The sequence below is a fragment of the Panthera leo genome, chromosome C2 (genome assembly GCF_018350215.1).
Source record: "Panthera leo isolate Ple1 chromosome C2, P.leo_Ple1_pat1.1, whole genome shotgun sequence".
In the NCBI taxonomy this organism is placed as follows: domain Eukaryota; kingdom Metazoa; phylum Chordata; class Mammalia; order Carnivora; family Felidae; genus Panthera; species Panthera leo.
In genome coordinates, this window is record NC_056687.1 from 65,191,341 (window position 1) to 65,218,557 (window position 27,217).

General features: G+C 38.7%; 1 protein-coding gene across 1 annotated transcript; it reads left to right on the top strand.

Moving 5' to 3' along the window:
- On the top strand, positions 1 to 26,825 carry POGLUT1 (protein O-glucosyltransferase 1). Its single transcript, XM_042903301.1, has 11 exons — positions 1 to 124; positions 911 to 1,001; positions 2,112 to 2,255; positions 11,158 to 11,293; positions 13,706 to 13,827; positions 19,029 to 19,088; positions 20,515 to 20,614; positions 22,196 to 22,254; positions 23,288 to 23,455; positions 24,603 to 24,659; positions 25,355 to 26,825. The coding sequence occupies exons 1-11, from the start codon at positions 40 to 42 to the stop codon at positions 25,509 to 25,511; spliced, it is 1,179 nt and encodes a 392-aa protein (XP_042759235.1). The 5' UTR covers positions 1 to 39; the 3' UTR covers positions 25,512 to 26,825.
- Positions 26,826 to 27,217: the final 392 nt, after the last annotated feature.

Below are 27,217 nucleotides of genomic sequence, written 5' to 3' on the forward strand. Positions count from 1 at the left end.
CCGGCGCCGTGGCTGGGACTCTGCAGTGGGCTGCGGGTGATGGAGCGGTGGGCGCGCCCGCAGCTCCTGCTGTGGCTGCTGTTGCTATTACTGCCCCCAGTGCTGGGCCGCCAGAAGGAGTCAGGTGGGCTCCGGGCGGGGCCGAGCCTGCCGCTGAGGCTCGGGGTCTGGCCCGGTCCAGAGGTGCTTTCCCGCCCCCCCCCCCCCCCCCCCCCCCCGCCCCGGTTCCCTGAGGCGGCCGGAGGCCGGCTGATGCTGTGGCCGCTGGAGCGCTTAGCTGGGCAGAGGGCACGGGGGCGCCTTGGAGCGGAGAGTGAGAACTTCTGGGTGTCTGGCACTGCTTCTATTGCCCAGGACCCTGGAGAGTAACCTGTTTTTCGGAATTAGGATAGCGAGGTGGAGAGGGAATTCTCCTGTTCACTTACAGCCAGTGTCGCCCGCGCTTGGCTACACTGTTCCTCCCTTAAACACACTGGGAAATAATTCATCTCTCTCTCTCTCTCTCTCTCTCTCTCTCTCTCTGCGTGTGTGTGTGTGTGTGTGGTTCTTAGTGAATTGACGGAGAGATGAAGGGAGAGTTAATTAATGTATTTGGCTTTTAATTAATCCTCTTTATAGGGTTCACTTTGATTAGTAAAAGGTGAGAATACGTGTTCCCAGTTTATTCATAGCTATCTGAGTGCCAGGCGTTGAGCTTGGACATTTTCCAATTTCTTGGACACCTGACAGCCCAAGTAGAGGAGCAGACTTGACATGAGTGCTGGAGAGTTATAGAATGAATCCTTCCTGGCGTTTCCTTTCCACCAGTGGAATGGGAAGGGGTGTCAGAAGTTGGTTCGGCATGCCTGCCGGTAGCAAATGAGAATGCTCAGGATATTTTGTTAACTCTCATTTACTTCACTTCTTGAAGGTTCAAAATGGAAAGTATTTATTGACCAAATTAACAGGTCTTTGGAGAATTATGAACCATGTTCAAGTCAAAACTGCAGCTGCTACCATGGGTGAGTTCTTTTCTTTGATGTGTCTTTGAGAGTTTAGTACTTGTCACAAGAATTCCCCTAATATCCCCAAGAGACCTGGATTACAGTAATCAGAGAGCCAAGTACGCCTTGATAAAAGGCAATGTTCCTGTGGTGGGTTTCCTATTTCTAGGGAACAAAAAGGCCCTGGGATAGGAGAAGCCCAGGTGGTCTCAGCAACGCTACTTACTCCTTGGAGTTAGACATAGTTGTCTGTGTTCCCCATTGGACTGAAAGCTTCTTGAGGTCAAGGCCAATGTCTTACTCAGTGTTGCATCCCTGGTGCTGGCCCTCAATAAGTACTCAATAAATATTGTCGGAGGAATGAACATATTTATAAATGAGGCTAATCATCAAGTTTCCTGTTGGTTTTTTTTAAAGTGTAAAAATTATGGCTGAGAGGGTAGTATGGTAGAAAGATTACTTTAAAAGCAGTCTTTGGTTCTAGTCACAGATTTCCCACTAATTATCTCTGTGGCAAGTCACTTAACTTCTCTGGGTGTCAGATTCCTCATCAGCTAAAAAATAAACAGGGTCCTTTAGCTCCCCGTTTTGTTATTCTATGACTCCTCAAAAAATTAACCTGATGCTTATGATACTTATTAAAATCTATGTATTGAACTTTAAAAGGGATACAAAATACTGTACTTTCCGGTCACTGCTGTCAGGCTGCTAGAGTATGTGTGGTGAATGGGTGCCAGACAGAACAAGGCAGTCAGTCTGAGACCAAGGGCATCAGACAGTGTCAGACTATAAGGCATAAATCCTATGTTCTGCAGGATTTGGAGAAGGGGAGGTCAGTGGGACTGCAGTCACTGGGAGGACACAGGTGTTGTGTGCCTATTAAAGGTGAATGTGCATCAAGTAAGGAAGGGGCAATCCAGATCCAGAGAGGAAGAAGAGAAATTGACTTGCTTTTTCCTCTTTGTTGTTTTACTTTAGATTACCTACGGAAAGGTTGCTCATTCTTGTCCTCCATTCTTTCCCTGGCTTACTGTATTTTCTAATACTAAACCTAAACCCATAGATAGGAAGTAGGTGGAATGGTACCACTTTTTGACCTGCTATCCTTGACGATCCACATTCTTTCAGTGTCATAGAAGAGGATCTAACTCCTTTCCGAGGAGGTATCTCCAGGAAGATGATGGCAGAGGTAGTCAGACGGAAACTGGGGACCCACTATCAGATTATTAAGAACAGATTATACAGAGAAAATGACTGCATGTTCCCCTCGAGGTAAGAGCTATGAGGTAAATATATCTTCTGACCTTCTTATATATGGGCTTATTTGATACTGTTCTTAGAGAGGAGTTAATTAGAGGGCCCCACAGGTGAATCTCTCCTCATATTTCAGAGGGACTGCAAAATAGTGACAAACTCTTCCTGCCTGAGGATTTTTCTTTCCAACTCCTGCCCCCCTTTCTCCTATATTAAAGTCTGTCTCCTCTCTCTTCTTGAGGCTTGGGCACAATCACTGGTTGTACTGGCTATGGTTCTACCCTTCTCATCATCCACCAGATATGGATGCTGCAGGGCACAGGCTGATGAGACCTAGCAGGATTGAGCTGGGCTGAAGAAGGAGAAGGATTGAGTGTTTTTCATGGGTCAAGTATTGTTCTAGATACTGAGTATTTGAAGAAAGGTGGTGGAAAGTCAAGAATAACTGAGGCTGCAGATTACACAGGCTACACTAGCCAGGAATTCAGGTGTGATGGTTGAGGTAACATATCAGTGGGCTGAGGGCTGGGGATGAGCAGGGAGGGTCATGGACTAAGCCTGGAAGTTGGACTTAGGTAGCATTACATGTTTATACAACAAATAAGAAACCTCCCTTTTAGGAGTCTTTTTTTTTTTTTTTTTGAACTCAAATCTTTATAAAATTACAAAGTACAAAAATCAGAGGCCATGGTATTCTCAGCCTAAGATCTTTCTAAACAATCTCTATTCTGTCATTAAAAGGAAAGTATATGAGCAGTATTGCAAATAACATGCATCCGTGTGGACATAAGGAATTATTCTTAATAACAACTTTATTATAAATTACTGCATTTTAATTGTCAAAAATATGTAAAAACAACAACAAAAAAGAAAATAAAGATCACTTAAAATCCCATTACCATGAAGTAATCACAATTACACTTTTGTTATCAAGTGTTAGGGGTAAATAAGCTGGTAATGGGGAAAATTATTTAAGTATTTTAAACAGACATTTGTTTCATTACTTGGGACAGTAATAGCAACTTTATAAATTATGAGTATAGAAGAATTTCTAATTTCTACAAATGAGAAAGAAAATATGAATATAGACATTATTAGACTTTGAAGGCTTAACTAATGTTTAATAGTTAGATGAGCACTTTCCAAATGAAATAAAATACTCTCAAAGTTTCTGAAAGGCACATACCTCTCATTCCAGACCTCAGAACATTTTGGTAAGAATCATGAGCTGTTAGAAATGTTCTTAAGGGAGCATAGGACCTTTCATTGACAATAAAATAGTTATATTTCTAATGCATGGAAAGTTCCCTGTCTCAACTACATACACAACTAAGAAAAGAGAGTTGGGCAAAGAAGAAACAAAATGAAATATTCAGAACCAGTGTCCTTAATGAAATGGATACAGTTGAATAATATCTTTGATTCCCATCTAGCCAAAAACAGTATCTTTCTAGGTCTGGATAATTTTAAATCACCCAGTTGGAGAAGCCCAGATTGCATTTAAAAAACTTTATTGTGAACAAAGTAAAATATAAACTCAGCATTTCAAGGATGAGCTGAGAGATTTTGCTGAGGAAACAGAGCACCATCTAATTAAATGACTGGAGACATGTCATTTCAAAGATGGAGAATAATGATATTTTTAAAATAATAGTTTTAGTGAAGTGTGGCTGATATAAGCTGCACATATTTATTTTTTCTATAATTTATTTATTTTTTTATAATTTACATTCAAGTTACCACATGGTACAACAATGATTTCAGGAGTAGATTCCTTAAACCCCTTACCCATTTAGCCCATCCCCCCTCCCACAACCCCTCCAGCAACCCTCTGTTCTCTGTATTTAAGAGTCTCTTATGTTTTATCCCCCTCCCTGTTTTATACTATTTTTGCTTCCCTTCCTTTATGTTCATCTGTTTTGTATCTTAAAGTCCTCATATGAGTGAAGTCATATGATATTTATCTGACTAATTTCACTTACCCTCTATTTCCATCCACATAGTTGCAAATGGCAAGATTTCATTCTTTTTGATTGCTAAGTAATACTCTGTTGTATATATATACCATATCTTCTTTATCCATTCATCCATCAATGGACATTTGGGCTCTTTCCATACTTTGGCTATTGTTGATAGTGTTGCTATAAACATTGGGGTGCATGTGTCCCTTCGAAACAGCATACCTGTATCCCTTGGATAAATACCTAGTACTGTAGTTCCTGGGTTGTAGGGTAGTTCTAGTTTTAATTTTTTGAGGAACCTCCATACTGTTTTCCAGAGTGGCTGCACCAATTTGCATTCCCACCAGCAGTGCAAAAGAGATCCTCTTTCTCCACATCCTCGCCAACATCTGTTGTTGCCTGAGTTGTTAATGTTAGCCATTCTGACAGGTGTGAGGTGGTATTTCATTGTGGTTTTGATTTGTATTTCTCAGATGATGAGTGATGTTGAGCATTTTTTCATTTGTCGGTTGGCCATCTGGATGTCTTCTTTGGAGAAGTGTCTATTCATGTCTTTTGCCCATTTCTTCACTGGATTATTTGTTTTTTGGGTGTTGGGTTTGGTAAGTTCTCTATAGATTTTGGATACTAACCCTTTATCTGATATGTCATTTGCAAATATCTTCTCCCATTCTGTCAGTGGCCTTTTAGTTTTGCTGATTGTTTCCTTCACTGTGCAGAAGGTTTTTATTTTGATGAGGTTCCAATAGTTTATTTTTGCTTTGGTTTCCCTAAACTGCACATATTTAAAGTATACAACTTGGTAAGTTTTTTGTGTTCATTATCTTTTTAAAAAATTAATTTTTAATTGAAGTATAGTTGACATACAATATTATATTAGTTTCACGTGTACAACATAGTGATTCAACATGTATATTCATCGTAAAATGCTTACCATAATATATGTAGGTACCACCTGTCACCATACAATGTTATTATAATATTACTGACTATATTCCCTATGCTATACTTTTCATCTTCCTGACTTTTTTTTATTGAAGTACAGTTGACATACAATGTTACGTTAGTAACAGGTGGATAACATAGTGATTCTGGACAATTCTGTATGCTATGCTATGCTTGCCACAAGTGTAGTTACTATCTGTAACCATACAACACTATTACAATACCATTGACTGTATTTCCTATGCTGTACCTTTTATCCTCATGACTTATTTATTCCATAGTTGGAAGCCTGTATCTCCTACCCACCTTCATCCATTCTGCCCATCCCCTCACATCTTTCTGCTTTGGCAACCATCAGTTTGTTCTCTGTATTTATTGGTCTGTTTCTGCTTTTTGTTTGTTTATTCATGTGTTTTGTTTTTTAGATTCCACATGTAAGTGAAATCATAAGGTTTTATTTATTTTTATTTATTAAGGTTTTTTATATATGGTATTTGTATTTCTCTGTCTGACTTATTTCATTTAGCATAATAACTTCTAGGTCCATCCATGTTGTTGCAAATGGCAAGATCTCATTCTTTTTTATGGCTGAGTAATATTCCATTATATATATATATATATATATATATATATATATATATATATATATATATATAATGTTATATATTGTTATATATGTATATATATATATAATGTTATATAATGTTATATATAATGATATATATATAATGGAATATATATATTCCATTATATATATATATATTATATATATATATATATATACACACACACATATGTATTCATTCATTTAATTACATATATATTCATTCATTCCATTATATATATATGTACATATATATATTCATTCCATTATGTATATTCACTCCATTATATACATGTAGATATATGTATTATATATATATGTGTGTATATATATATTATATCTTATCGAGTCATCTATCAATGGACACTTAAGTTGCTTCCATATGTAGTGTTATAAATAATGCTGCAGTAAACACAAGGGTGTATATATCTTTTCAAATTAGTATTTTTGTTTTCCTTGGGTAAATACTCAGAAGTGAAATTACCAAATCATAGGTATTTCCATTTTTAATTTTTTGAGGAACCTCCATAATGTTTTCCACAGTGGCTACACCAGTTTGCATTCCCACCAACAGTGCATGAGGGTTCTCTTCATATCCTTTCTTTCCAACAATTATTATTTCTTATTTATTTAATACTTAAAAAAATTATTAATGTTTTTAAAATTATTTTTATTTTATTTTTTTATGTTTTATTTTATATAAAATAAAACATAAGAGAGACAGAGCATGAACAGGAGAGGGGCAGAGAGGGAAACACAGAACCCAAAGCAGGCTCCAGGCTCTGAGCTGTCAGCACAGAGCCCGATGCAGGGCTTGAACTCACAAGCAGTGAGATCATGATCTGAGCCGAAGTTGGACGCTCAACCAACTGGGCCACCCAGGTGCCCCAGAAATTTTTTTTATGTTTATTTATTTTTGAGAGACAAAGAGACAGAGCACAAGTAGGGAAGGGGAAGAGAGAGACGGGGACACAGAATCCGAAGCAGGCTCAAAGCTCTGAGCTGTCAGCACAGAGCCCGGCACAGGGCTTCAACCCACAAATTGTGAGATCATGACCTGAGCCAAAGTTGTATGCTTAACCAACTGAGCCACCCAGGTGCCCCTAATATTTCTTATCTTTTTGATAATAGCCATTCTGACTGGTGATGATATCTCACTATGGTTCTGGTTTGCATTTCCCTGATGATTAGTAATGTTGAGTATCTTTTCATGTGTCTGTTGGACATCTGTACATCTTCTTTGGAAAATGTCTATTCATGTCTATGCCCATTGTTTCATTGGATTATTTGTCTTTTGGTGTTGAGTTGAATGAGTTCTTTATATATTTTTGATATTTACCCTTTACCAGATATTTTGCAAATATCTTCTCCCATTCAGTATGTTGCTTTTTGTTTTGTTGATGGTGTCTTTCACTGTGAAAAAGCTTTTTAGTTTGATGTAGTCCCAATTGCTTATTTTTGCATTTGTTGCCCTTGCCTGAGGAGACAGATCTAAAAAAATATTGCTAAAACCAGTGTCCAAGAGTTTACTGCCTATGTTTTCTTTCAGGAGTTTCATGGTTTCAGGCCTTTCGCCCAGGTCTTTAATCCATTTTGAGTTTGTTTTTGTATATGGTGTAAGAAGGTGGTCCAGTTTTATTCTTTTGTGTGTAGCTGTCCAGTTTTCCCAACACCATTTCTTGAAGAGGTTATTTTTTTCTCCATTGTATATTCTTGTCTCCTCTGTTAAAGATTAAGTGACCATACAAGCGTGGGTTTATTTCTAGGCTTTCTATTCTGTTCTAGTGATCTGTGTGCCTATTTTTGTGCCAGTACCATACTGTTTTGATTATTATTGCTTTGTAGTATAGTTTGAAACCTGGGCTTGTGATACCTCCAACTTTGTTCTTCCTTCTCAAGATTGCTTTGGCTATTAAGGGTCTTTTGTGGTTCCATATAAATGTTAGGATTATCTGTCCTTGTTCTGTGAAAAATGCTATTGGTATTTTGATAGTGGCATTGAATCTGTAGATTTGGGTAGCATGGAGATTTTATCAATATTAATTTTTCCAATCAATGAGCATGGTATATTTTTCCATTGATTTGTGTCATCTTAAATTTCTTCCATCAATGTCTTACAGTTTTCAGAGTACAGGTCTTCTATCTCATTAGTTAAATTTATGACTAGATATTTTATTCCTTTTTTTGGTATTTTATTCTTTTTAATACAATTATAATTTGATAAGTTTTGCTGTATGTATACACCAAGATAATGAATGTATCTGTCACTCCCAAAAATTTCTTTGTGCCTCTTTGCAATCCTTCTCTCCTACCCCTCCCTGCCATGCTGTCCTTTTACCCCTATTCTCAGGCATCCACTGATCTGCTTTCTGTCATTATAGATCATTTCCTAGAGTTTTATATAAAAGGAATCATAAACGGCATTATACAGTATGTGAAAGAGTGCTATTTTAAAAGCTGAACATGAAAGAAAACAAAATGTTTTAGCTGTTAAATGTAAATGTATAGCAACATTATATGTTTTAAACTTCTAACTAGTTCTATTTGTTTATTTTATCATCAAAGGACTGTTCCTTGCACATGGTAAAATATTTAGATAACCTGAAAATATGAACAAGGAAATGGAAGTTTCTCTACTACCTTCAACCCCCAAACCTCTAGTCCCTGAGTCCTCCTCTCAAAAGACAACCACGATTACAAGTTTCTTGCATATCCTTCTAGAAATAGTTTATGCATATACAGTTGTCTAGACTCATCAACAAAATAGAACATGTGTATCTTCTGTTCTGCAACTTACTTTTCTTTTTCATATAACATATTTTTAAATTGTTCCTTATGAGTACATAGAGTATATCTCACTATTCCATGGCTGCATACTAATCCATTGTGTGGACTTCTTTATTCAGCCCTCTATCAAAGGACATTTAAATTATTCTCCACCATTCCCCTTTGAATTTCAACACATGTAAACAACGCTGTAGTGAACTTAAACCTTTGAGTACTCATGTAATTATATCTGCAGGCTCAATTCCTACAAGTAGGATTAGTAGGCCAACTAATGTGTTTTTTAAATCTTGATGAATAGAAGCAGACTGTCTTCCAAAGGAGTTGTGCCTATTTTCTTCTTTTATATACTTTTTCTTTTTTGTTTTGTAAGTAATCTCTACACCCAACATGGGGCTTGAACCCATGACACCCAGTGAGCCAGCCAGCCATCCCAAAGTTGTGCCTATTTTCACTTCCACCACCCTTGTATTACATGCTCAGAATAGACCTCATACTTTCATCAATACTGTGTATTATTGGACTCTGATCTTTGTCAGTCTGATTGGTGAAGACTAGCACCTAGCTTCAACAGCACTTTTTTTTTTGTCATAGTGATACTTTGTTTTTAAATTTTTAATTGAGGGGCACCTGGGTGGCTCAGTCGGTTAAGCGTCCAACTTCGGCTCAGGTCATGATCTCACGGTCCATGAGTTCGAGCCCCACGTCGGGCTCTGTGCTGACAGCTCAGTCTGGAGCCTGCTTCAGATTCTGTGTCTCCTCTCTCTCTGACCCTCCCCCGTTCATGCTCTGTCTCTCTCTGTCTCAAAAATAAATAAAACATTAAAAAAATTTTTTTTAAATAAATTTTTAATTGAAATATATTTGACATATAACATATACATTTAAGGTACACAACATGTTAATCTGACACATTTATATATGAGTGCCATTGTAGCACTAATTACATAATTATCCTTTTGTTTTAGTAGTTGGAATAATTAAATTTTGGTTTTTTAGCAAGTTTGATTATAATACAGTATTGTTGTCTATATTCACTATACTGTGCATTAGATCTCTAGGGCATATTCACTACTTGTTGTAAGTTTGTACCCTTAAGCAGCATCTGTCCTGTTCCCCCTATCCCTTGGTGACCACCATTTCATTCTCTGTTTTTACAAGTTTGGGTTTTGGGGAGCAAGGGAGGGGCAGAGGGAGGGAGAGAGAGAGAATCTTAAAGGCTCCACACACAGCATGGAGCTCAATGTAGGGCTCAGTCTCATGAACCATAAGATCATGACCTGAGCCAAAATCAAGAGTTGGACGCTTAACCAACTGAGCCACCCAGGTGCTTCTGGGACATTCTTTAATACAGTTGAGCATCTTTTCTTTCGTTTATCAATCATTGATATTTTTTGCAGTTACCTCTCTCTATATAAATCAATTTTATGAATCAGTCATTTATATGCTACTGGAAAATTTTGGTCAAACCTTGGAATGTTCCCTCCAGGATAGTGGTGGTCAGGACCTCAAGGGATGGGGCAGAAAAGCTAATCTGCCAGTGTATCGTCTCTTTCCAGAGTTTTTCTGAGGATTCCTGGGGAGTCCAGCCAGAAAAGTATACAGGCAAACCTTGTTTTATTTGGCTTCACTTTATTGCCTTTTGCAGATACTGCATTTTTTTAATAAATTGAAGGTTTGTGGCAACCCTGCATCTAACAAGTTTATTGGTGCCATTTTTCCAACAGCATTTGCTCACTTCACATCTCTGGGTCATATTTTGGAACAATTTGCTCAATGTTTCAAACTTTATTATTATTATATTTGTTATGGTGATTTGTGATCAGTAATCACAACTTGCTGAAAGCTCATGATTCTTAGCATTTTTTATCAATAAAGTGTCTTTAATTAAGATATGCACATTGTTTTCTTAGACATAATACTATTATTGCACACTTAATAGACCACAGTATAGTATAAACGTAAATTTTATTGTACTTGGGAACCCCAAAATTCTCTTGACTTGCGTTATTGCCATATTTGCTTTATTGTGATGGTCTGGAACCAAACCTACAGTATCTCTCAAGTATGCCTGTATTACAGTCTTTGTGATTGTGTACATAACATTCTTTCTGGCTTGCAAAACTGATTTTGATAGTGTTCTGAAGTATTCAACTCAAAGGCAATAAAAGTTTTCCTATCTTTCCTCCTAAATTATGAAACTTAATTATGGTGGATATAAATATAATGTCATTGTGAGAGGCAAAGCCCTAGGGACACACTTAGAGAATTAGCTTTTTCTGGTTACTATCAAAATTTGTATCTTGCTTACTAATGAAACTAAAGAGGAAATTTTTAAAAACTAGGGATGAATAGAGGAAAAGTGGTAGGAGTAGCAATAATACATCTTTCAGACTTATGATCTAACTGGAAAACTTCATGAAGTGTTGTAAGCTGGAGCAGTTTAGCTAGGAAAGATGCCTTGCACAATATAAGAGAGTAGAAAAGTCCTTTTAGAAGCATTGCTTTCAGGAAACTTTGCAGAAGGCTGACGATCTGAACACGGGCTTTCAAAGTGTGAATGGGACCATGTCTTGTCCTATAGTAGGCACTGATCTGGTGAATATGTGGTATTTCTGGTTGACAGGTGTAGTGGTGTTGAACACTTTATTTTGGAAGTTATCGGACGCCTCCCTGACATGGAAATGGTGATCAATGTACGAGATTATCCTCAGGTTCCTAAATGGATGGAGCCTGCCATTCCAGTCTTCTCCTTCAGTAAGGTAAGTATAGGGAGAGATGTATGGGGAGATGGGAGGTGTTCCTCTAGAGTATGAGTAGGAGATGATTGTCCTATGACAGAATCTGCTGGGTAATGGTGAGGGTGACGCCTGAGGTCCAGGAATTGGCCTGTGTCCCTCTTAGCTTCACAGTGGCTGAGCAATAAGACTGAGGAAATGGGTAAAAAGATTGCTTAAGTGTCTATAGGTCTAGGGATGAAGGGGAGAGAATAATGGACGCCTAAAGAACTGATAGGACATTGAAGGAAAGGTTTAGAGATCCTATGGAACATAGGGAGAGAGTGGCTCAAAATAGCTCATGGGCTTGGAGTTAGAGAACACCTTCATTCAAAAACTATTTGTTGGGGCGCCTGGGTGGCTCAGTCGGTTAAGCGTCCAACTTCAGCTCAGGTCACGATCTCGCGGTCCGCGAGTTTGAGCCCCGCGTCGGGCTCTGGGCTGATGGCTCAGAGCCTGGAGCTTGCTTCTGATTCTGTGTCTCCCTCTCTCTCTGCCCCTCCCCCATTCATGCTGTGTCTCTCTCTGTCTCAAAAATAAATAAACGTTAAAAAAAATTAAAAAAAACAACAACAACAAAAAAAACTATTTGTTGAAGTCCCGTGTGTGTGTGTGTGTGTGTGTGTGTGTGTGTGTGTGTAGTCCTGTCAGTGTATCCCAGGGGCCCAGCATGGCTAACAATGAAGCTGAAGGTGGTAGATAACTCCACACAGTTTGTGCTGAAGCAGTACATTGAGGGGATAGGTCTGGGATATCCAAGAGGAATATGTGAGAGGGTGAGCTTTGAGTCTAGTTATGGAGGAATAGGAGTACTAGTTCACACCTGTGGACTTGAAGAATTTGAGATAGTTAATATCTTCTCAGTGTCCAGGTTGTTGCAAATGTGTATTGGAAGGGATGGGCCTTGGTTCCCTTGAGACTAGGTATGGCCACATTGAGGGGTGGGGTGGGAGGGCTAGAAGAGAATGGGTGGAAGATTCTATGGGGGAAGGGAGGGTTTAGGAAAACCCGATGGACTTTGAGAAAAGGAGCACCATCTCTGATGTGATTTCTCCAGAGGGACCTTTTATCTCCACTTTTTCTTTATCACAGTTTACTTTCTCTGTAGACTTGTGTATTTACTGTGTTGCAAATGGGCTGAGGCCACATTTGTGTTGCATTTCCCATGATTTAGCCTCATTTCTCAAAAGTGCTTGGTTTTCTTGTTTGTCATGAAACCCTCCCAGAAGAACAGATAGAAGCTCCCATGTAAGTCAGTAAGGACTTTATGCTTGTTATCTATTTGTTGTTTCTGTGTATGGTAAAGTATAACAATTAGTATGCTTTCTTTTCATCTTCTCTTTTTGTTTCTAAGCCAGTGACTTCTAATTTCCAAGAGAAAGCTTTTAGTCTTTCAACTTTATAGTAATTGTACAGCTTCTATTGAGCAGCTGTTATGTCTGAGCTGCTTTATGAATCACGTACCATTTTTCAAAAGTATTTGAGAAAGGCAAACAGCATATTGCATGTGTAATTCCAGTGAAACTACTGAAGAGTTAGAGGTTTATCAGGCCAGAGTTTTAACAGAAGTAATCATAAAAAGAGAACAAATGATTTAAAACTTTTTTCAAAAGATGTGGGATAATATCCCTTTCTCCCATTCTGCCCATCAGCACTTCTGGTCCTGATCAACAAATAATCAATAATTTATTGACCAACCAGGGTGAGCTCAACAGTACCACAGTATTAGATAACACTAATGAACACTTACTGAGTACTTACTATGTACCAAACACTGGTCTAAGCTTTTCACATGTACTAACTCATTTAGTAAGCCCATTAGATAGGTAACATTATTGGTATTATTTCTCCCATCATAAAGATAAAGCAGGCATAGAAAATTAAGTAACTTGCCTAGAGTTGGAAAGAAGTAGAGTCAGCATTTTGAGTCAGCATTCAAACCCAGATGATCTGTTTCAAGAGCCCCTACCATTTTAACCATTTAATTGTGATTCTTGCTCTCAAAAGATCCATCTAGGAAATAATCAGGAACTGGTAAGACAGTATATACTCCAAATGTAATAGTTAAAAGATAAGAGAGCTGTGTGATGATTCAGAGTTAGGTATTTTATTTCCTTAAACTAAAAACCCTAACAAATAGAACTTTGGGTAACTGAAAAAGTTGACCTTTAATGAGATTTTAAATTCTGGGATTCAGTGAGCCCATGATTTTTAACCCATGGTCATTTTTCTCTTTTAATGTCTAGAGTCCAGACTTTGCAGACAAGGGAAAATATATTTTTGGCAATTTAATACTAGAGCAAGACTTTTGTCCAGATCCTGTGGCATGACTGTAGTTTAATTCTTCTCTCTCTGTTCTGAGACTGATGTAGAACAACCTTTCTGTTTCTGTTGAAGACATCAGAGTACCATGATATCATGTATCCTGCTTGGACATTTTGGGAAGGGGGGCCTGCTGTTTGGCCAATTTATCCTACAGGTCTTGGACGATGGGACCTCTTCAGAGAAGATCTGGTAAGGTAGGTCCTTTAGAGAGGTTTTATTTGTCCTTCTTTGTAGGTCTTCTTGAAATAAACTAATGTTTGTTTAAGTTAAAAACAAAAGAAAAACTATAGCATAAGCAATTTTGTGTGTGTATAAAATATTTACCCATCCATAGGAAAAGAGCAGAGCCTACCCTAAAGTATCAGTAATGCCTTTGGGGAAAGGAGTATAGGAGCCTTTTCTTTTCTTCTTTAAATTTTTCTGTATTTTTAAGATTCTCCAAATAAGAGTGAATTACTTTCATAATTTGAAAAAAGTGAATGACCATGTTGTGGGGGAGAATAGAAAATTACTAGGAGGAACATAAATGTACTTTATAACTTAGAGCTAAGTCCTTAAGGTGGAGATGGGGAGGACATATTGTCCCATAATTATCTCAAGTACAAACTTACTCCAGATTCTCCTGATTCACAACTGAGACATACTTGGGCTGTTGAGTCTATCTGATGTCATTTCAGAATTTAGATTGTCCATGTCATCCAAGCTATAGGTATTTCTTACCTAGCTACATTTTGCATTTATGATTTAAACAACATTGATACCTAATTAGAAAACTTCTAGAAGAAATACAGTCTTTATAGGTCCTCTCTCAGGTCCATTGAGGAAGCAAAAATTTAATTTAACTTCATTTCCACAAATATCTATCACCTGTACCATGTGTGGCTGGAGATTCAAAGGGGGTGAAAAGAATGTCCCTTTTCTAAAGAAACGCATAGGGCTGAAGTCCTCAATGGCGGTTAGAGCCACCAGGTAAAAAATGAGTCTGTTATCTGGTAGGTGTACTTTGAAAATGATTTTGTAAAATACCTTGGTCTCATACTTCACAGAACTAGAACTGGAAATTGTCCTTTCCAACTCTTTATTTCAGGGGTTGAGTGACTTGGTCAACGTCAGGAACCATTTTAGGCCTGAAGTCCTGGTATCCAAGTGCATTATCTTCTCCACATTACCAATTAACCTTACCCATCCTCTCCAGAGGGAAAAATAACAAGTTTTTTAACCTGTTTTTCTTCAAGTTATTCTTGGCTTTAGTTATCTAATCCTTTTTTTTTTTTTTCAGGTACTTGCAAATACACTTTTTACACTCTTCTTTTTTGTAGCTCTTTCTCTACCTGCTATCCATCTACTTTGTTTTTTCTCCTTTCTTTCTTTCTTTCTTTCTTTCTTTCTTTCTTTCTTTCTTTCTTTCTTTCTTTCTTGAGACAGAGAGAGAGAGAACAAGCAGGGAAGGGGCCGAGTGAGAAGGAGAGAGAGAATCTCAAGGAGGCTCCATGCTCAGTGTAGAGCCCCATGCAGGGCTCGATCTTACAACTGTGAGATCATGACTTGAGCTGAAATTGAGTCGGACACTTAATCAACTGAGCCATCCAGGCACCCTACTTTGTTTTTTAAATCTTTAAAAACAACCTTTTTTTCTGATTATGAAACCTATATATGCTCATAAAAATAAAGAAGTATGTCTAACATCAGCATCTTTTCCCCCCACTTCTTAGTGTGTTTTAGGGATCTTTCCATGTCAGTACATATGAAACTACCTCATTATTTTTATTAGTTACATGGTATTCCGTTGCATGGATAATAATTTACCTCATTATTTTCTATGATAGACTTTTAGGCTATGTGTAATAGATGCATAATTTCTTGTTTTCTGGACTATTTGAGAGTAAGTTGCATACCTTATGACCCTGTACATCCTAATACTTTAGTGTGTATTTCCTAATAGCAAGGATATTCTCCTTTATAACCATGCTGCAATTATCAAATTCAGGAAACAATATTGATACAACACTTAATTATCCCAATAATGTCCTGTATGGCACATTCTACCTCCAGTACAGGATACAATCCAGGCTCATGTGTTGCATTTAGTTATTATTTCTGTTTAGTCTCCTGTAATCTGGAACAGCTCTTCAGTCTGTCTTTCTCTTTCATAACACTGACATTTTGAAGAATACAGGCCACATACATTATAGAATGTTCTTCAGTTTAGTTTTGTCTATTCCTCATGATTAGATTCAGCTTATGCATTGCTGGCCTTAATACTTACCTAAGTGATTTTTGCATCCATCTATAACTCTTCTTTTTTTTTTTTTAAATGTTTATTTATTTATTTTGAGAGAGGCAGAGTGTGTGGAGGAGGGGCTGAGAGAAAGGGAAAGAGAATCCGGGCTCTGTGCTGACAGAGCTCAGTCTCACAAACTGTGAAATCATGACCTGAGCTCTGAAATCCAGAGGTGGATGCTTAACCAACTGAGCCACCCAGGTGCCCCCATCCTTAACTCTTTAGAGATATTAATTTTGATCACCTGGTCAAGGTGTTACCAGTTCCTCCACTACGTACTCTTTTTCTTCCCTTGAAAACCACTAAGCTTATTTTAGGGAGATAGATTATGTTTTAAAATCTAAACTTACAAGAACATATTTTTCTTTTGATATCGTCCCCTCTTATTCTTCAGGTGAATTTATTCATGATTGCAGAATTGTAATTTAAAAAAAGATTTTTTAATGCATCTATTTATTTTTGATAGAGAGAGACAGAGCACAAGTGGGGGAGGAGCAGAGAGAGAAGGAGACACAGAATCCGAAGCAGGCTTCAGGCTCTGAGCTGTCAGCACAGAGCCCGATGTGGGTCTCGAACTCACAAACCACGAGATCATGACCTGAGCCAAAGTCAGACGCTTAACCGACTGAGCCACCCAGGTGCCCCCAGAAATATAATTTTATTTTTTAGAGCCCTCCATTCAAAAGCTCTAGCCATGTGATTTCACTTCTTACTTTGAAACTTTAAAAATCTCCTTGCTTATCTGCATTGATGTCTGCCTGCTATTTTTTCTAATCTTTTGGGAGTTTGTCCCTATTGACTTACTTTTCACTCTGTAGAAGAATTCACTGTTTCTGTATTTTAAATATTTATGTCTCTACTGTCATAGGAGGTAGGGAAGATGGTTATAAAAGAGGTCTGGGGCAGCCCCAGGCTGTGTTGGCCACTTTTAGCACTTGCCTGGGGAAAAAAGTCCTAACATAGGTCTTTTGAGGGGTAAGTAGGTGGGTAGAAAGAATGAGGGAGAGAGAAAACAGAGATGGTACAAGTCTGTGTATATTAAATACAGTTTTCCCAGGGACCAAGGAAATTTACACTCAGAATTTCAGTATAAATTGATACTTTTTTAGTTGGGTGGTTTGGCAATGTATATCAAAATATAAAATGTATATATCTTTGACCCAGCCATTTCACTTCTAGAATTTATCCCAGAGTTAATTGGACAAGTATGTAAAGGTAGGTACACAAAGATATTCACTACAGTATTGTTTCTTAAAGCAAAGAGTTAGACACTACCTAAAAGCCCATGAATAAGTAATGAAGTGAATTATGACATGACTATAAAATGGAATGTTGTGCCTGAATGCAAAGTAAAGGTAGCATAGGGCTTAAAAACAGGGACTCTGGGTTCAAACTCTGGCTCTTATCAGCTGTGTGACTCTGGGCAAACTGCTTACCCTCTCAAGAGCCTCAGCTGTAAATTAGGGATAACAAAACCACCTCAAGCATTGTGAGAATGGGTATATATATAATATATAATATATAATATATATAATATATATAAAATATCTGCGTTATATAGAGCAAGGTTTCTCAATATTGGTAGTATTGACATTTTGGGCTGGATCATTCTTTGTTGCAGGGGGCTGTCCTGTGCATTGCAGGATAGTTAGCAGCACCCCATTAGTGTCTTAATGACACTAAATGCCAGTAGCAGTCCCCCAGTAGTGACAATCAAAAATGTCTATAGTCATGGCCAAATGTCTTCTGGGGGAACGGGGCAAAGTCACCAATTGAGAACCACTGATATGGAGACTTGATTGGAAGGAAATTCTTCACTGAGACGTTAAATTGGTAAAAATGGTTATCTACGGGCAGGAGGTTCCAGATGATTTTTCTACTTTTATTTTATGCTTTTCCATTCGAATTTTATATAGGGGCTCCTGGGTGGCTCAGTCGGTAAGGGTCCAACTCTTGGTTTCAGCTCAGGTCATGATCTCATGGTTCGTGGGATCAAACCCCATGTTGGGTCTGTGCTAACAGTGCAGAGCCCACTTGGGATTCTCTCTCTCTCTCTCTCTCTCTCTCTCTGCCCCTCCTCTACTCACATCCCCCCCCCCCAAAATAAATAAAATAAACTTAAAAAAGAATTTTATATAATGAGCATATACCATATTTCCAGTAAAAAACAAAAAACCAGTAAACAAAAATAACCCAGTGGTATAGCATTTATGTTTCGGTGGGAGGGAGTATGGGGCACAATGAGAGCTAGTTTTGGCTTTGGATTGTAGAATCAGGAAAAGATGGTATAGCAAGGAAAACCTATGAGATAGGCCACGAAAATGAGCAATGCTCTCAGCTGAGAGAAGCTGAGTAATGTGACATTTATGTCTTTAAAAGTATTTCTACCTAAAAAGTTTATATCCTAAGTCTCTCCATTATGGTAAATAGTCCAGCAATCCCTCATTAACTCCAATTCAGCTGTCCCCCTCATTTCTCAGAGGAAGACACCATACCCTGTGCAGGGCCCCTACAAAGGAAGTTAAAAATGCTGCATCTGTGAACTAGCAGCTTCAGCAAGAAAAGCTGGCCATGGTAGTATGTACTGAGACCTGAGCTTCAGGGACTTTGTTTCATGGAGCACTTAGGACAGTTTCAAGAATACAGGGTGCTTTGCAATATCAGACACATTTCTAAAGATGCTGCCTATGCATCCAAAACACGAGGTTAAGGAGTGATTTGTTTTCTTGCCCTTAATTCAATTTCTGATATTTTCTGCAGGTCTCTTTGCCTATTAAGTTTATCAATAGCACCACTCTACATAAAGCAGAGAAGAAATCCTCATTGTATGCATTAAATAGCTCTAAACACGTCATTTAGGGGCTGGGAACTTTTCTTTCAATGTTGTTAACTTATTAACGGAGGAACAGATTGTAGATATTATTGGCTAGCATTTCCAAAGGAATGAAGCAACAACAAAGGGAAATGCAATGTCATTGAGGGCTCTTTCTTTTGAAAGCCTCGGTCAGACTTAATGAAAAATGTAAAGCTCTGAACTAATCTTCAGAAGTGGTTAAAACATGTCCTCATTTGGTTAAGAGAAAAACATAGAAACTAACTGAAATCTATTTTTAGGTCAGCAGCACAGTGGCCATGGAAGAAGAAAAACTCTACAGCATATTTCCGAGGATCAAGGTGACTATATTTTCTGACATTTTACAAAGAAATTTGTAAAATATAAGCAATTTTGAGGGTGTGAAGATCTCTAGTTCAAAGAGAAAACTAAGATAACTAAGAAATAAATGTAGAAGCACAGAATTTTAGACAGAGAATTTAAATTTTTTGCCCAAATCACTCTTAGTTGAATTGGAATTGAAAGAAGTAAGGTTCATTCATTTATTCATTGAATAGGTATTTAGAGTGCCATGAGTATATTAGGCATTGAGTGTATGTTGAAGAGAACAGCTGAGTTGTCCTCTTGCCTAAGAGATTATAGTGTCCTATGGGTAGCTTCTGACCTGGACCTCTTCTAGTCACTGTGCTAGTTAATGGCGGATCAGGAACCATCACCAGATCTCCTGACTCCTTTTTCCATGAAGCCATGTGGCTGCCAAATAATGGTGGAGACCACAGACTGAGACTGATGAAAATGGAAAGGGAAGCAGGGAAGAAAGGGAGGAGGGAAAGGGAAATGTTGGTCAAGGACCCTCTCCATGTTACTCAGACCCACATCCCCAGTGCCAAGAACAGTACCTGCCATGTAGATACATGAAGACCATCTGTTGTATAGATGAACAGAACAGGGACCGTGAAAGGAGAAGGGTCTTGTCGTTTTCCTGGTGAGTCCTTGTTGGAGATCATACCCTCTATTGAGGCAGTGAACTTGGGAATGTAGATAGGCCCAGTAGCCACTGCTTACTGGTCCTTATCAACTTCTCTTGATTCTCAGATCTTGAGATCACAGCTTCTTAACTTGGGATCCATGTGTGGACTTGAAGAGTTCTAGGACTTCCTATAAATTATATAGGGATTGTCCGCTTTTCTAGAGAGTGGGTCCATGGCAGGTGGGGGGGGGGGGGGGCCGGGGGAGGTGTCCAGGACCTCTCAAATGTCAGGACCATCTCCTACTTGGACCATAACTAGGACTTTTTCTACAGGTTTTAGCCCTTTAGTTTTCTTTTTAATTTAAATATTACACTGGACTTTACGAAATACACACAACAAAGGTCATGTAGCTATTTTGGTGAGGGGTGATTACCTAGTCACACAGCTGTGAGTACTAGTGATTATAGACGCTATGTGAGCCATCCCAAAAGGGAACTCATTCCCTGGGATATGCCTGTAGAGTTCAGAACAACATCCTCTTAAAGACTAGATGTAAGCAAAGAAGGGCCCAATACTCCCCATCTCTGAAGGGTAAACGGCCAGGAAAACAGGCAGGAACACCTATATGCACAGGGCCCAGTACCCCCCCACCCCCACCCCCACCTCTGCTGTAACCAGTAAGTTATCCATCTATGTGTACAGTCATTGCATTGGGTCCAATTACAGCTTACTTTTCAGATTGGGAACAGTATTATGGTGGAGGACACATGTTTTATGTCATATGCTTCTTTTATAGGACAAGTCCAGAACGGGATCCTCTCATTCTTCTATCTCGGAAAAACCCAAAACTTGTTGATGCAGAATACACCAAAAACCAAGCCTGGAAATCTATGAAAGTAATCACAATTGTCTGAATAGAACCATAGCAGTGAACATTCTCACTCAAAGAACATTGTCACCTGGGTAGAATTCCAGATCAGGTTTCCTCTTAGTGGTAGATGAATGTAGAGAAAGATCCACAAACTAGTATTAGCATATATGTAAATTATTCTTTCAAACTCACATTGCTTTTCTGGGCCATATTATGAGTAGTAGTTTTGGTTTTGTTTTGTTTTGTTGTTTTGTTGTTGTTGTTTTTGTTTTTTGTTTTTTGTTTTTTTACTACTTTTAAGGTTTAAACCAGAGGACACAAACTTTTTATGGAAAGGGCCATATGGTAAATATTTTAGGCTTTGTGGATTGTATGGTCTTGTTGTAGTTACTCAACTTTGCCATCACAGTGTGAAAGCAGCCACAGACAATATGTAAATGAATGAGCCTGGCTGTGTTCTAGTAAAACTTTATTTATGGCATGGAAATTTGAATTTCATGTAATTTTCACATGTCATAAATATTCTTCTTTGGGTATTTTTCAAGCATTTGAAACATAAAGATATTCTTAATTAAAATGTAAAGATATTCTTAATTTATTTACAACTCTCCAAGTGATTCTAAGGCAATACCAGCAATGACTGGCTCCTTCAGGTTGGAGTTCATCTCTGTCTTCTATGACTTCTTGCCTTATTCAAAGAACTTTAAGCCCTAAATGTCCTCATTTGAAATTTTCAAATGCCATATGAGGATGATATGAAAAGAAGTTTTAAACTTCTTGTGGGAAAACTAAGTGTATCTGAGATGTAATATGTGATAGTTGTAATCAAACAGGAGCAAATGAAGTCTAACAAACTTTGTTGAAAAATAAAAATATGAAAAGTGTATCCATTCAGCACAGCCTCTACTGTGGGATGCTGCAAAAGCAAACAAGACTTGTTTCCCTCATCAAAGTGTTTGCCATCTTCTAAGGTAGCTGGGATATAAATGGGGGTCTCAAACTCAGATGCCCCAGGAGGCCACAGGAGTGAGCAGGAGAGAGAGCTAAAGGTCTGGTCAACGCCGCCAAGGGAATAGAAGCTCAGTTTACCAGACCTTCCTTTTATGTTTTACAAGAAAAGTTGGAAATCGGGATTTTTGGAAGAAATATCTTACCACCTGTAAATGTTGGCAATGGTTTGAATTTTTATTTTTAAATACTTTCCATCCCCAACAAAATCTGTGTGTGGGTTTTACCTCTGAGCCCACCAGCGCCACCTGTACCTTCGTATATGTATACTTTACACAGAGTGAAATGTGCTGTAGGTTAGGATCTCTGAGTTCAGAGAAGGATCCACATGGCTCTGGGAGCTTAAACTCTAAAATCAGACAGGCCCAGGTTAAAACCCTTGCTCCTCTACCTAGGGCCACGTGACCCTGAGCAAGTCTCAACTTTTCGAGACCATGGCTTCTTCATGTATAAAATGGGGTAATAATTCCTCTGAATGTGTTTATTCAGGACAATGAAATGAGGTCATGTTGATGGAATGCTTAACTATGCTTGCTGCATACTGCTTTTCAATAAATACTACCACTCTCAATACTAATAACTTCCTTTTCGCTTAAAGGACACCTTGGGGAAGCCAGCTGCTAAGGATGTCCATCTTGTGGATCACTGCAAATACAAGTAAGACTTCTAGGACTCCTGAGTCTTGGTTTCCCTATTACATTTGGAATAGCTTCACTTTGGGAGAGAACTTTAATACTAGGTCCAACTGGGGTTTATGAAAGTCCTATTAATTCATCTGGTTGTTGTTTACTGAGAACATGCTGTGTGTACAGGGTTCTCACCTGAGTTCTATGGGAACTGCAGAGACCCTAAAAAATGGTCCCTGCCTCCATAGACCTTTCTGCTAGCAACCAAAGTGATGGGATTCCTTCTCTCTACACCCCATCCAACCAATAGGTAAAGTTAAAGTATTTATCAGATTAATAAAAGTTTACATTTCAAAATGAATAAAGCATATGCAACTAAAATGTTAGAATTCAATGCCAGGACTAAGGATTAGGTGAACAAGTAAAACCAGGTCAGGAGGAGGAAGTAGGGGGATTCAGAGAGGTGAATGCTGATTACACTGCATAGTGGGAACTCTAGGGTAGAAGCAACTCTAGTTGGAGACAGGGGTGCATGCATGAGAAATGCTGAAAAGACCATGTTCTTTTCTAAGATAGCTTTTTTCCAGGGGGCATTTCTTTGAAGATTGATTAGGTATACATGGTTTTCTTCTCCAGAATTCAGAAGAGGAATTCTGTTCAGAAGGGGAACAGCAGGTGCTTTTGGTGGGGTACCCCAGGGAAAAACAAGGCTTTGGAGAGCCATGACTCACTAGAGACATTAGGCCCAGGAAAGCTCATAGGAAAGGGTAAGGTACTCTCTCCATCTGAGCCTTACATCTCTCTATCTAGACCCAGTTTGTGGCCCTCTCTAGGTCTGTCTGGAGAAAGAATCCTCTTTTCTCCCCACCTGACATTCCCTGAAACAGCCAGTAGCCCCTGGAAACCCACAGGGACATGCAGATGTGTCCTTGAAACCTGAAAATAGGAAAGGCAGGGAGAGGGGTCATAAAAGGAGAGATGGGGAGGAGGGAATAAGAAGAAAAAGATCCTATTTGTGGTAGCAGGCGTATAGTATTGAATATATTTTGCTCTTTCTTTCCCAGGTATCTGTTTAATTTTCGAGGTGTAGCTGCAAGTTTCCGGTTCAAACACCTCTTCCTGTGTGGTTCCCTTGTTTTCCATGTTGGTGATGAGTGGCTTGAATTCTTCTATCCACAACTGAAGCCATGGGTTCACTATATCCCAGTCAAAACAGATCTCTCCAATGTCCAGTGAGTGGCTCTCCCCAGAGTGCCTAATGACTCCCCAATCTGCCTCTAAGTCCCCAGCCATTTAAGGCATTTACTACTGATGACTTTTTCCCTTGAAAGTTTTTTTTTATATAAATTTTTCAATGTTTATTTACTTTTGAGAGAGAGACTGAGAGACAGAGAGCAAGCAAAGGATGGGCAGAGAGAGAGGGAGACAGAGAATCTGAAGTAAGCTCCCAGTTCTGAACTGTCAGCACAGAGCCCGACGAGGGGCTCGAACTCACAGACTGTGAGATCGTGACCTGAGCTGAAGGCAGATGCTTAAGTCACTAAGCCACCCAGGAGCCCTGAAAGCTTTTTTTTTTCTATGTGGTTTGTATATACAGTGCTACCAGTCAACTAGGCTATATGTGAGATTTAATCTGAAAAAGTGCTCTAATGCTAGTTTGAAATGTAATGTTCAGGCAGTCCACAGTAGAAAAGTGCTTATCTCTCAAAGACTAAAGATAGGGATATTAGATGTTGTTATATTATCAAAGAGACTTTCAGATACGTGAGAACTGACCCCACTGAAGCTGAGGCCAATTTTCTCACATGATGGGAGGAACAAGGAAGAGATATGGAAAGGGCCCAGAAACGTGAGACCAGGGCCCTCTTCTAGGGGCTATAGCAAGAGACAGGAGGGTAATTTTTTTTCACTATTGATTTTTGATGTGTATCATTGAATATTTCTCTATTTTTTCAAGTATGTCCCAAATCTACAACAGGTTGCCTTTAGCCTGTGCGTGGGCTTTTGTTGTTGTTGTTGTTGTTGTTTTGGTCCTGTAAGGACCCAAATGTCTTTGCTTTAGAAAAGAAACAGGGACACCTGGGAGGCTCATTTGGTTGAGAGTTCGACTTTGGTTCAGGTCGTGATGTGGTGGTTTGTGAGTTTGAGCCCCACATTGGGCTTGCTCCTGTCAGTGCAGAGCCCACTTCAGATCCTCTGTCCTCCTCTCTCTGCTCCTCCCCTGCATGTATGCTCTCAAAAATAAATAAAACATTTTAAAAAATGAGGTAAAATAAAAAAGAAATAATCAATTATCCACCTATCTAGAGATTAACCATAGACCTCAGTCTTTCTTAGCTCAGTGTATATTTTAGAGACTAATGATTCTTTCCATTTTAGGGAGCTGTTGCATTTTGTAAAAGCAAATGATGACATGGCTCAAGAAATTGCTGAAAGGTAAGTTCTATTCATTTTTCCTTATCTATTTTACTTTATCATCCCCAACTAAAGTCACATGACTATTGTTATCATGGTGATATCTGGATTTCGTTCTCATTCTACAGAGATAATCAGAATTAAAACTTACTGGGGGGCAGGTGCCTGGGTGGCTCAGTCGGTTGAGCATCTGACTTTGGCTTGGGTCATGATCTCACAGTTTGTGGGGTCAAGTCCTGCATCGGTCTCTGTGCTGACAGCTCAGAGCCTGGAGCTTGCTTTGGATTCTGTGTCTCCCTCTCTCTCTGCCCCTCCCCCACTCACACTCTGTCTCTCTCAGTCTCTCAAAAATAAGTAACCGTTAAAAAAAATTAAAAAAAAAAAAACAAAAAAAAACTTTCCAGAGGGAACACACACATTCACATATGTCCCAAGCCCATCCTTTATAGAAGTAGACTGAAGTCTTTCAGGTAATTAAACAAGTACAGAATTTCTGAGAATTCACTTTATATGTTTATTTTTAAGAAAAAAAGTTAAGTTCTATTGCTAAGTGCATGTGTGTGGATATGATGGCTATAGGGTTGGCTCTGCAGATCAAAAGAGTTAATTCATATAAAGCATCTGAATAGGACTTGGCACAAGGTAAGCACTTAGAGGTAAGCTATTAGTATTATTAAACGCTGTGCTTTAAGTGTTCTTGTTAATCTCGTCTCTAGGGGAAGCCAGTTTATTATGAACCACTTGCAGATGGATGACATCACCTGTTACTGGGAGAACCTGTTGACTGAATACTCAAAATTCCTGTCCTATAATGTAACAAGAAGGAAAGGCTATGATCAGATTATTCCTAAAATTTTGAAAACTGAACTCTAGTCATCATCATCGGACCACAGTCCTCTCTGGCAGCAGCTCTCAGATATCCTGTGGTGAGAAGCTTACCATGAGTGTGGCACCTCTACCTTGAACACTATTATCAAGCCAAATACCTGGTTTTCCTTATCATGCTGCACCCAGACAACTGAGAAAGATCAAAAATGTGTATAATATGGACTCGGAGCAGCTCAATGCTTTGGCTGAATAAGGACCAGAAATCATGAGATTTGGGTGTTGAAACCAATTCCACCTTTCATTTTCTTAAGACCAATCACAGCTTGTGCCTCAGATCATCCATACATGTATGTCCATCACTGTGAAACCGACTATGTCCGTCAGAGGATACTTTGTCCCATCATTTGGAGCAGAAAACTAATCATTTGGAACTAGTATAACTCATCTCTGCAGTTCAGTTATTGTAGGCTAATATTGGTCACTGTATTTTAATGTAGGAAGCCCTATGGGGCTAGTGAAAACCACTTGGGGATCATTTCCTGAAAGGTCTAAGGAAGCAGTAGTTGTGCCATGCAATGATGTGGCAGTTCTCTTTTGTAAAAGCATAAGCTTTTTGGTACTCAGGATGTTTCTATAATGCCACAGAGAAAGGGGCCAATTGCATGAGTAATTATTGCAATTGGATTTCAAGTTCCCCTTTTTTGTGCCTTCACACACTACTTCTTTTTATGGTCTCTATTTTAAAAAAAGACAAAAACCTCTTAATAAATTTAGAAAGTAGTCCTCACTCTTTAAAGGAACTGTGCACAAAACAGCAAATTTTCCTCACTCCTTACACACCCTTAATATTTTTCCTCTTTAAATTGGCAGCAGTGTCCACAGCCTCAAGGGCATGCAGGGACCTCAAGGTGTCTTCATCTATGAAATGTTATTGGGGTTTAGATCATCCAAGTTGAGCACTTACTCATGTAGGAAATATTTCAGTGCAAATCCATGTTGGAGTGCCACTTTTTCCCTTTTTTCCCTTTTTGAAAAACACATTTGGATAGTGGTTTAATCTCTCAGGATGCGCTCCCTTTTATAGTCAAAAGTGAAGAAAAATTTTTAGATGAAAACCCATAGAGTTTGATGACTCAGAACCATCCTGTCCCTTTGGCCCAACTTTTCCACATTAAATCTGCTCTTTTCCTTTGCTTCTTAAGAACTGTTCCGTATATTAGTTCGTTTCAAAATTAGTAAATGTGAGGCTCAGTCATATAAAATCAGGGATTTTATTCCATTAGTGAGAAAAGTATTTGGCTTTTTTAAAATAATTTTTTTAACATTTATTTATTATTGAGAGACAGACACAGAGCATGAGCAGGGGAGGGGCAGAGAGAGGGGGAGACACAAAATCTAAAGCAGGCTCCAGGCTCTGAGCTGTCAGCACAGAGCTTGACACGGGGCTCAAACTCACAAACCACGAGATCATGACCTGAGCCGAAGTTGGATGCTTAACCAACTGAGCCACCCAGGTGCCGCAAGTATTTGGCTTTTTAAACTCCCTTCCATAAATGTTTAAGTCTAAGGACCTTCTTAGAGGAGGAGTTGAATATCCTTGGTAAGATCATTGCATAGAATAAGGCAGACATTGAAAGTTAGATGTTTTGTTTCTGAGCATTAAAAATTCATGGGGACCATGTCCTTAGGTGCTAGAAGTCTAACGATAAGCAGTCTGGATTTCTGTGTTGTACAGTGGTGTTGCCTTGTCA

Bases quoted from the DNA above. Each gene is read 5' to 3' on its own strand.
- POGLUT1 (XM_042903301.1), top strand. From the start codon at position 40: ATGGAGCGGTGGGCGCGCCCGCAGCTCCTGCTGTGGCTGCTGTTGCTA. The intron at 1,002-2,111 runs GTGAGTTCTTTT...ACATTCTTTCAG, and splicing joins AACTGCAGCTGCTACCATGG to TGTCATAGAAGAGGATCTAA. The intron at 22,255-23,287 runs GTAAGACTTCTA...TTTCTTTCCCAG, and splicing joins GTGGATCACTGCAAATACAA to GTATCTGTTTAATTTTCGAG.